Below are 10,667 nucleotides of genomic sequence, written 5' to 3'. Positions count from 1 at the left end.
TATCAACATTGTAAAACATTGTGTCGGAGAGATCAGACACGGCGCTCCAGGGGAAAAAAGGTCATGTAGAGACTTTGAAAAGAAAAGCGATAAAAGGCCATTCACGTAAATAAACAAAAAAAGAATTACAACGTTGTCACGATTACCGATGTGATGCACCTGTGCCCGCTCCTTTGGCGGCAACGGCCTCCAACTCTGATTGGCTCCCTGTGCCTATTCAAACCCACTCCTTTCTGTCACCTGTTGTCAGTCCGTCTGCGAACCTCAGTTTACACTAGGCAAGCTTTTGTCGACCCTGACTCCCACCTGTTTTTGCTCTCGTCCGTTCCCCGGCTTTGACCCGTTTTTGATCCTACCGTCAGAGTCCTGTCATCAAAATACCCTAGACAAAATATTATGCATTTCGATGCTATAAGTAGATTTATAATAAACTCAATTTTAAAGAGTTGTTCTGTTATATATTCTGATTATCAATCCTTGTTTTGTTTTTTGCGATCAGTCGTCTTATTGTGTTTCAAGTGGGCAGTACGGCGGCGCGGTGGTTAGCGCGTATGCGGCACAGTTCTGAGGTCATGGGTTCAAATCCTCCCATCAACCTTCCTGTGCGGAGTTTGCATGTTCTCCCCGTGCTTGCGTGGGTTTCCTCCCACATTCCAACGACATGCATTTCAGGTGGATTGGCCGGTCCAAATCGTCCCTAGGTGTGAATGAGCGGGCGAATTGTCTGTCCCTGTGTGCCTTGCGACCAGTTGAGGGTGTTCCCTGCCCACTGCCCGGAGATGGCTGGGATGGGCTCCAGCTCCCCCGCGACCCTACTGAGGATAAGCGGTGCAGATAATGGATGGATGTGTTTCAAGTTGGGCAAAATGGGGTAGGAACTTTTTCAGAGTTGTCCGCCCGGGTGTCCGCTAACTTTTTCTAACGAGTTTCAGACACTGGTATTAGTATCATGATGATGATTATTATGGGATGATATCCTTCTAGTGTGAAGGTCCCCCTTTCAGATGAAATGTTGAAAACATTGAATATTTGATCTTTTGGAAGTGAAGGTCAGCAGCCAATGGGAAGAATGAGCCCGCCCCACTCCCCCTAGAAGAGCAAGGAATTGGCCCGAGGGCCAGCAGGGCCAAGGAGGGCCGGGGAGCATGCTGAGATTCCCATTGAAGCCAAAACCTTGTCCCCTTTCAAAACACGCAGGACAGGAAACGGCCATCCTTCATCGACACGGCAAAACAGCTGTTAGCAGCCCGCATGAAAGGAGTTTCTCACTGTTGTTGGGACCCTCCCCTTGTTCCGTCCTCTCGCTGCCTTTGTGTGGCCCTTCCCGATCCCGACTTCGCGGCCCCACCCACACTGCGGCCACTCCGACACCCCTGACTGTTCCTCTCAAATCGTCCTCAAATCACAATCCCAAACGAATGCTCTTCTTCAAGAGAATACGGGCACTTTTGCTCTCTTTTCAACTATGTCAGGAACAGGACAGGAAGCAGGAAGCAGAACCCACTCGCATAACGTTACTCACAATTCATTGGGGAGAAGAGGAATGAGCGCACACTCGGTCCGGGGATCGTTGGTCGCGGAAATAGATGGATCGGAACGAGGAAGGGCTCAAAATCAAACAGATCGGGGCGAGAACAAAACCGGAGCAAAACACAAAACGCAAAAACGGAGATTCACATGGCTTGGCAAAACAAGAGCAAAGAACACAGGAAAAACGGGGATTCTCAGGGTTTGACGTGTCAAAACAGAGTTTGGCAGACGCTCCGACAAAAGGCGACTCACAGGACAGTGTTTAAGTCAGTGGTGTCAAACAGGCGGCCCGCGAGCCGGATCAGGCCCACTAAGGGCTTGAATGTGGCCCGCGAAACAACACTCAGCAGGTTGAAAAATATCCACTAGATGTCGCCAAAGCCATGTGCCTCTCACAAATGCTTCACTTGTATTTATCTCTCTTTCTCTTCCTCCCTTTTCTTTTACTCTCTCGCTTTCTTTGTTCACCCTTCGTCTCTTTCTCTCTGTGTCTTTTTACCTTCTTTTGCGCTCTCTCTCTCTCTCTCTCTCTCTCTCTCTCTCTCTCTCTCTCTCTCTCTCTCTCTCTCTCTCTCTCTCTCTCTCTCTCTCTCTCTCTCTCTCTCTCTCTCTCTCTCTCTCATTTTTAATCTCTTTTTTTTCTTTTACCTTAATCTAAAAGCCCGGCCCCTGAGAGAATGTTTGTTCTATCGTGTGGCCCCCGAGTTACTGGTTTAAGTAGTCACAGGGAGCAATCAGTCAACGCGTTTCAGCTGGTGTCCGTGGGCGGGGCCAATTGTACTACTAACATTGAGGAAACTAAGTTGGAACACACAGAAATAGAAGGTTTTTAATCTAACCAGAATTTTTTTTTTGCAATCGAATTCCTGCAGAAGAGTGTCGAGTAGGCATCTTAGCTCCAGGTGAGAAAATAGCTTGAAGCCTTACCTGATACCTTGTCATATTTGTTCAATATAAACATTGTATTTTATACATTTTTCTAATGGTGGGTGTTTCCAAAAGTGGCGACCAGTTCACAGCCCTTAAAGTGTTGCATTTGGCCAATTGTTAGACATTGTGAAAGAGTTGTAAATGTTGGACTTCTCTTTCCAGAAGTTAATCACTGATTGAGCACACCTGCGCATACTAATCGTGCCTAAAAATGGATCCCGGGTCGCATTTACGAGCATTTCTCTTCGGCTCTGATTTCGATACTGTGTCAAATAACGTTGGAAATTTCATCGGCGGACCAATATGTCAATTTTAATCGATCATAATTTGCTGAAGATTTTTGTAGGCGAAAAAGGTCATGTCATTTTTTTGTGTGTGTTTAATACAGGCCCTCAGAGGTTGTCACGGACTAAGGACCGTGAAAAAAAGCTTGCAATTGGCCAAGAGTGGTGTCAATCATAAGGTAGGGGGGCTATATCATAAATCTCTGACGCGACTGTTTATTCGTAAATGGGAGTTTTGGTGCAAAATGAATGGATGACTACAATGAATGTCCAACCAAGCAGACATGCTTTTAGGCGGATTTGTTGTCATCTTTTGGCATCATTGTGTGTTTCGGACTAAATATTTGACACGGTTGGATTCATTGGACTCTTGTGAATGTACTCGCACCATATTTGTGGAAATAGTGTCATGAGTAAAATTTCCCACTACTTTTGGGTGTCCTGTCTTTATAGTTTTCGGGGATCTTGTTTTAGACTGATTGTTTGACGAGTATATTTTGAGAGAGAGAGAGAGGGAGAGAGAGAGAGAGAGATACATTTTATTCATCCCGGTAGGGAAATTCACACTTCCAGCAGTATTGTTTAGTTGTTTATTACAGATGAACAGGATGGCCTCGGGGTGCTGTGTTGTCGTTTAGCAACAGCGGAGTGGATGACGTCACACGCTAGGCCAAATGTTCGACGTCCCTGCAGCAGATGGAATTATTCATTTTTACATGGCCAGGGTTACACCACCTCGTGGTCACGTAGATAGTGAGTCCGCCTCCACTCCGCTTCCCGCAGGCTTTTGTGTCTGACGGCGTCATTTAAGGGGTTCAATCTCACTTAGTGGGTCACCAGTTCAATGAGTCTACGACAGAGAAGGTGCGAGCTACTGTAAACCCGGCATGTTCCTCGCACCCTCTCTAAACTCCGAGTATTCCGAGGCGCGAACGAAGGCTAAGCTCGACGATGACAGGTCCGACAGCAGCGCGGTTGAGTGACAGGCCAGCGATGCCGACTCGTCTTTCAGCCGCCGACGCCACGTCACGCCTTTCATCTGAGTTTTCTCTTTGCGACGTGTCAAACGCGTCGAGCGCTAAAAATTCAAAAGGAAGGTAATGATTCGTGACCCGATATGAATAGAAGTCCGGGAAATGATTGAGCGCTTCTTTCGGGGTCATCATAGTGAAAGGCTTTTTTTAATGGCTACGCGATGAAAGCAGATTGAGACAAGAAATGGTTGAAGAGGAGCTTGAGGAGAATGTCAATATTCAGTCCAACAATAAAAGAAGGTCGGATCACGACTATTTACCGGTATGCGTCCTGTTTTGTTGAACGAAAGGCTCAAAGGCATTCAGTAGAAGTCAGTAGAAATATAAGACACAGAGTAGAACCTGGTGCAAAGTCTAGCTGTCATGATTACTGATGTGACTCACCTGTGCCCACTCATTTGGGGCCAACTGCCTTGGACTCTGATTGGCTCCCTGTTCCTATAAAAACCCACTCCTCCCTGTCACCTGTTGTCAGTCCGTCTGCGAACCTCAGTGTACTCTAGGTAAGCTTGTTTAACTCTGACTCCCACCTGATTTTGCTCCCGTCTGTCCCCCGGCTTTGACCCGTTTTTGATCCTGACCACGTCTACTCTCCTCTCCTGGCTTACTATTCGTTTCCGACCCGACCAGGTTTTGCTCTTCTGTCCCGGCTACTGACCTGTTTTCTGTTCCGTATACTGCCATCGCTCGCCACAGAAGTCCCACTTCCGCGTTCAGAGCGACCTGCTTCCCGCGTTCAGCAATCACCGGATCATGGCCGCCACCATTTCTCTTTCTTCCAGTAAAACAGAGAAACGTAACACAAGTGTGTCCTGTCTCCGTTCTGGTCTTGACACAAGCAGACCAAAGGTACAAATAAATGTTCTCGTTGTTCAGAATTTTATATAAACCGAGGATTCACCACTTACTATAAGCCAAAAATGATCAATCTGTAACAGTTTAGCCAGTTCCCCATCACAAATCACCTAACAGGCAGCTGTGATTGGTTGTTCCTTGGGCCAACTGTGGCGTCATTTTCAGTTGACGACAAGATGCAAAATGGTGGCTCGAGGAGGAGCTTTTTCCTGGTTCGCTGATGTTCTACAACCTACAATGAACTGATGTCGTGATCGCAAGATTTCGGTCCATCGGGACCGCCCACACATACTCAATCGCTGGATAGAGGAAGCAAAGCAACATGGGGAAGTGGGGGGCTCCTTGATGTGTGGACAAAGATCTGATCAAAGACATTCCCGCCATCTAATGGTGATCGAACTGAAATCATTCCCAGAAGCTTGCTACTTACTGAACAGCAGCAGTCAAGACAGGACCCACTTGCGTTGCGTTTCTCTCAAGTTTTTATTGAAAGGAAGAGTTGCTCTCCATCTTCCTTTATATTTTATTCTTTTGTTTCCCCCCCAACTTTTACTTCTATGTTTTTATTTTTTTCTTCTTCTTTTTTTCTTTTATGTTTCCTTTTTTTGTTTATTTTTTCATTGCTTTTTTCTATTGTCTTGCTCTTTCCTCTTTTTTTCATTTTTTTCCTGCTTTTTTACTTCTCTTGTGTCTATTTTTCTTTTTTCTTTTATTCGTTTGTTTCTTTTTTCGTTTCTCTTGGTTTATTTATTATTTATTATTTTCTTCTTTTTTTTCTATTTTTCAGAATGCCTTCACTACTACATCAAGTTTCCTTCGGGTGGGCAGAGCATGTCGATGGGTGGGCAACGCCCCCCGGTCACGCCCCTGCAACTACCTGTCTTTTCCTCAACTGACTCAAATACTGTTCAGAAAATTTCCATACAAACTTATTTTTAAAGAAACGGAAATAGTGACTGTCCCCGGCAACTAGTTACTTCTACTAAAAGAGAATTTCAGTGGCTAACTCAGTTACTTGTGGTAAGAAATAGTAAATGTTGAAAGCAGGCAGTTTTGATCCTCCTTTCCTGGATCTCTATGTGTCAATGATGAATGACGGTGACTTGGGGGGCCCATATTTGGCATGTGGGCGGGGCCATGACACAAACCCCGCCTCTTGAATCACACTGCTCTGTGATTGGGCGGCGGCTGGCCCGTAAGTAGGCTGACTCCTCCCCTCGGAGACCGCAGGAAGTCAAGCTCGGCATCCTCAGCATTCGGACGGAGACGCGCCACTTGCACCTTCTTCGCTTCTTTTCTTCCTCTTTGGGGATTTTCCTGACGCAAGACTCTTCCTGGTGGTTTTACGTTCGGAGCGGCGGATCGGGAAGTCCTCACCTCCTTCGAGAAATCGAAAAACCTTGGTTCTGGGATGCCGTTGATTTCCTTGTAGACCTCGCGTGGTTCCGCACTGCGCCTTTAATTGGATTATCGAATTCTCGGATGAATTTGATCACCATGCACGGATCTAGTCAATGAAGTCCGGCGTTTGCGCATTTTTCCCCGGACCCCGATGAGAAGATCCGACCAGTGGCTCCAGATCGGGTTTTTTTTCGCAGCCAGTCCCGGGATCGTAACGTGACGAGTTGTGGACCTCACCCGGCAGGAGAGAGGAAAGCGTTTGTTTGGAGGTCCGATTCTAAAGGGCTCCCCGTCAGGATTGGAAAGATGTTGACGGCGCACAGCGGCCACTTGCTCCACCCGGAGTACCTTCAACCTCTTCAGTCCGCACCAGTCAGCATCGAGGTGAGAACAGGATGATTCAAATCAACGTAACAACATACCTGGCAAGCTCAGCCAATGGTTCCCCTTATTAATAATTGCGTTTGTCCTCGTGAAGCGATCCTAAACCTTAAAAACACAACGCGGTGCCTATCTACTCACAGCAAGACAGACTGTCGAATAAAAACAAAGATAATTGGTGTGAATCGCAAATATATCACAGATAAATTGTTCCGCGTTTTTCTTAGAGTCCATTCCAACCATTCAATATCTGCACCGCTTATCCTCAGTAGGGTTGCGGGGGTGTTGGAGCCCGTCCCAGATATCTTCAGGCAGTGGGAAGGGGACACTCTCAACTGGTGGCAGGGCACACAGGGATAGACCACCCATCCGCTCATTCACACCCAGGGGCAATTTTCGGAAACTCGAGCAAGCATTGGGAGAACATGCAAACTCCTCACAGGAAGGCCGGATGTGAACCTCAGTACTGGTCCGCAGCCGTGTCGCCGCAGTACATTTAATTTTGCTTATTCTACGAAGCAGCACGGTATTTCGCAGACTTCATTAGCAATCCATGATGATGTTGTCGTCTGCCACCGGTGACCGAAACGATCCATATTGGAGACGAAATGGGCAGGATGAGATATTTTTTTGTCATGAATTTGATCTGAAAACGTATAAAGTAATGAATAAGTTGACAGGGATGTAATCATATCAATAAAATGAAAATAAACCATTTAAAACCTAGTTAACTGCAATCGTCACTCCAAATAGATTTTTAAAATATCCTTAATAAAAAAAAGCATTTTTCTTGAGAATCAAGAAAACATATTTCATGCTTACATTCGGAAATGCAAGTATTGTTTTCCTTTCCGTTTCAATCAGCCAGTCCAAACGGATTTTTTAAAACTGAAATGTCGACAACAGGGGTCTCAGAGCTATATTTTGTTCCGAATAAAGGGCACCCAGTTTCATAGGCATCTTAAAAAAAAACAAAAAAAAACTCTTGATGTTATTACCATGTTGTTACTATGTTATTACCAGGTTAATTATTGGAAGTAGATAGATAGATACTTTATTCATCCCTGTAGGGAAATTCACACTACCAGCAGTATCCTTTTGTTGTTTATTAGCAGATTAACAGGGTGGCCTCTGGGTGCTGTGTTGTAGTTTAGCACGACGTCACACGCTAGGCCAAAAGTTCTACATCCCTGCAGCAGATGCAAATCTTTGTGCCCAGGGTTACACCACCTCGTGTTCACGTAGCTAGCGAGTCCGCCTCCTCTCCGCTTCCCGCAGGCTTTTGTGTCTCTGTCTGTCTTAACGGCGCTGAAGCCGGGTAGCTCCACGTTAGCGTCCGGGATGCTAGACGTGAGCCACGTTTCCGTAAAACACAGCAAACGGCACTCCCTGTACGCTTTGATGTTTTTTACCGGCACAACCAGTTCCTCGGTCTTATTTGGTACTATAATTACAGACGGTACCGAAGGCTTATAACGCCGCTAGCCGCTTAGCCTTAGCTTCGGCTCTGCATCCACGATAGTACAAATAGACTCAGTCAACCAATAAGAAAAAAATAATGATTTTACTGAAAACAAATTACAATAACCCAACAAAGGTGAGCTATTTTCAGAACAGGTCCGAGTCTTTTGGGGACCCCACAACAGAGACCCCTGGTCTATAACCATCAATTGCACTGAATGAGTTAATGTAGTATTAATCACATGACGTAGTCTTCAAATCATAATTGTGTTTTATCTCCTTCCTTAGCTGGATGCCAAAAAGAGTCCATTAGCTTTGCTGGCTCAGACCTGCTCTCAAATCGGCAAACCGGACCCTCCTTCTTCTTCCAAGCTGTCGTCCCTCTCGTCTGTCGGTTTGGGAGACAAAGAGTCCACCAACAGATCCTCTAAGGCCGGAGATCAGCACCAGTCCTCGGAGGACAAGTCCAGCTTCAAACCTTACTCCAAGTCCTCTGGCGACTGTCGTAAAGAGGTCCAAGCCTCCAAGGGGTCTTCGGATAAAACGTTCAGGGTGGCCAACGGAAGCTCGAATGTATCCGGCGTCCCTTGTCCGTCTTTTCCACCTCGTTCCAGATCTCCCGGCTCCCCGCAGCCCCAAATCCGGAGCCATTCCCCGTCCACGCGACTGCTCGCCAACTCGCAAGCTATGCAAACGGACCACAAACCTGCCGGTTCGGAGCAGTCTAGCTCGGACGATACCGGAGGGGACAAAAAAGACTCGGATTCTGCAAAGTCGGTCGTGGACGGTGCTCAATTGGCCAACTCCAGCCACGTACGGGCCTCTGCCAACTCCAGCAACGCCAGCTCTGCCTGCAGCCCGCGGCCCGAGAGCAAGAACGATACTCAGACCTCTCAGGGTAACCTGGTATCCGGGCACATTGCGCCTGTCTCCCCTTTCAAACCGGGTCATTCTGTTTTTCCCTTGCCTCCCGCTTCGATGGGCTACCACGGCTCCATTGTGGGAGCCTATGCGGGTTACCCCTCACAGTTTGTTCCTGGTTTGGACCACACTAAGACGAGTCTGGGTTTAGGACTTCCGAGTAAGCACCCTTGTTCCAGTCCACTGACCGGAGCATCTCCCCCTTCTTTGATTCAGGGCTTGTGCCGGGACCCTTATTGTTTGACTTACTCCAACGCACCCCATTTGGGAGGGAGTAACTGTTCCACCTGCGTCCACGACCCCTCCAGCCTCAAGTCCGGTTTCCCCTTGGTCTACCCTTCGCACCACCTGCACTCCTTGCACTCTAGCGCCTTGTCTTCCAGCACCACTCCCTCCCTGTCGCACCCGCTCTACACTTACGGTTTCATGCTCCCCAACGAACCGCTGCCCCACGCGTGTAACTGGGTGTCGGTTGGAGGACCCTGCGACAAGAGGTTCGCCACGTCCGAGGAGCTCCTAGCTCACTTGCGTACCCACACGGCTTTTCCCGGGATGGTGGAGAGTAAACTCATGTCCGCTTACCCTTCGTCGATATCTTCCACCGCCTCTTGTCATCTCCATCTCCCGTCGCAGAGCGGTCCGGGCTCCCTCCCCGGCTCCTTCTCTCTTCGAGGGTCTCCCGGTTTGGGCCTGGCCCGCTACCATCCTTATAGCAAATCCCATCTGCCGGGAGCACCGGGCCTTCCCGTGCCCTCCGTACCATCTTCTTCGGCCTACTACTCCCCGTATGCTCTGTACGGTCAGAGACTGGGCTCTGCTTCGGCCCTCGGATACCCGTGACGTCCCGACTTCGGAAGACCGGGGTGAGCTCTTCGGAGCAGTAACCAAGACGGACTCTTTGGAGCGGATTCCTTAGAAACACTCGTTAGCTTTGCAACTGGTGGAGTTTGAAAGCCTCACCGATGTCATGAAAGCCAACAATGACATTGATCAGAAACGCTTAAAAACGACAAAAAGGGAAAGTCTTGCACCATGCTAAAGATCAACGATGATGCTTTATTCTGGATGATGTCTTTCTTAACCGCCTCGTCTTTGCTTTCTCCACCTCCGAGGCCTTATTCAGTCTCTGGAGTCGTGCATGTCAGTGAGAATTATTTTTATTTGTAAATATGCAAAGATGTATTATTTTTTCAAGCCTGTGGGGGGGCATTGATTTTTTTGGGGGGGGAGGGGTCACAAATGGTACAAATTTAAGGTGACAGAAGTCCGTTCTGTTCGTTATGACTGTAACATTCAACCAATTTGGGAAAGTCTTATTTTATTAAATAAATGATACTTGATTGCACATGACTGTCTTTTGTTCATTTACTTTACCGACCAAGTATAATTTTATGTTTCCTGCGGTTAAGATCGATCTGCTCCAGACAAACTTGTTCCTTCATCTAACGCTCCACTCTTTTCTTCTATCAACCTTTTTAAAGCGTTTGTCACTTTTAGAGATTTCCTGGACATATTCTCCTCATAAATTGAACTGCAAAAATCCAGCTAACGCTCCGTCTCTGCTTTGCTGCGCCTTTGTATGTGTCATTCCTTGCCTGTGATCTGACGGTTGCCACATGTGGATCCCTGTGATACCAATGCCTGAGAGATTGTGGGAAGTGGCTGCCACCTTGTGGGTGTTTCGGAGAACTCAAGGGTTATATCCAAAGCCCGTTTTCTCTCTGTCAAGGACACGTTTGAATTTTCTCTATTAACCCGACGGTCGCAGAGTTAGTGTCATTCAAATAGCGCTCGTCAGACGGGGGCGCCGGCGCCCCCATGGTAACAAGAGGGTCAAGCAGAATCTAATGTGATGAAGCAGCTGGTCTCT

At 47.4% G+C, this 10,667-nt stretch overlaps 1 protein-coding gene across 2 annotated transcripts; it reads left to right on the top strand.

Annotated features, from left to right (window-relative positions):
* Window positions 1-2,320: 2,320 nt before the first annotated feature.
* On the top strand, window positions 2,321-10,142 carry znf703 (zinc finger protein 703). Of its 2 annotated transcripts, XM_088336992.1 has the most exons (4): window positions 2,384-2,432; window positions 2,849-2,923; window positions 5,421-6,418; window positions 8,165-10,142. In XM_088336992.1, the coding sequence occupies exons 3-4, from the start codon at window positions 6,341-6,343 to the stop codon at window positions 9,635-9,637; spliced, it is 1,551 nt and encodes a 516-aa protein (XP_088193118.1). In that variant the 5' UTR covers window positions 2,384-2,432; window positions 2,849-2,923; window positions 5,421-6,340; the 3' UTR covers window positions 9,638-10,142. The 2 variants fall into 2 exon arrangements, with proteins under 2 accessions (XP_088193119.1, XP_088193118.1); XM_088336993.1 differs by lacking the exon at window positions 2,849-2,923 and having other exon boundaries at window positions 2,321-2,432.
* The last annotated feature ends 525 nt before the right edge of the window (window positions 10,143-10,667 follow it).

The sequence above is a fragment of the Urocampus carinirostris genome, chromosome 5 (genome assembly GCF_059441175.1).
Source record: "Urocampus carinirostris isolate Australia breed hairy pipefish chromosome 5, RoL_Ucar_1.0, whole genome shotgun sequence".
In the NCBI taxonomy this organism is placed as follows: Eukaryota; Metazoa; Chordata; class Actinopteri; order Syngnathiformes; family Syngnathidae; genus Urocampus; species Urocampus carinirostris.
Note: the sequence above shows the minus strand (reverse complement) of the source record. Positions and strands in the feature narration are given on the sequence as shown.

Coding starts and splice junctions, on each gene's coding strand:
- znf703 (XM_088336993.1), top strand. CDS start 6,341: ATGTTGACGGCGCACAGCGGCCACTTGCTCCACCCGGAGTACCTTCAA. Junction 6,419..8,164: donor CCGCACCAGTCAGCATCGAG/GTGAGAACAGGA, acceptor CTCCTTCCTTAG/CTGGATGCCAAAAAGAGTCC.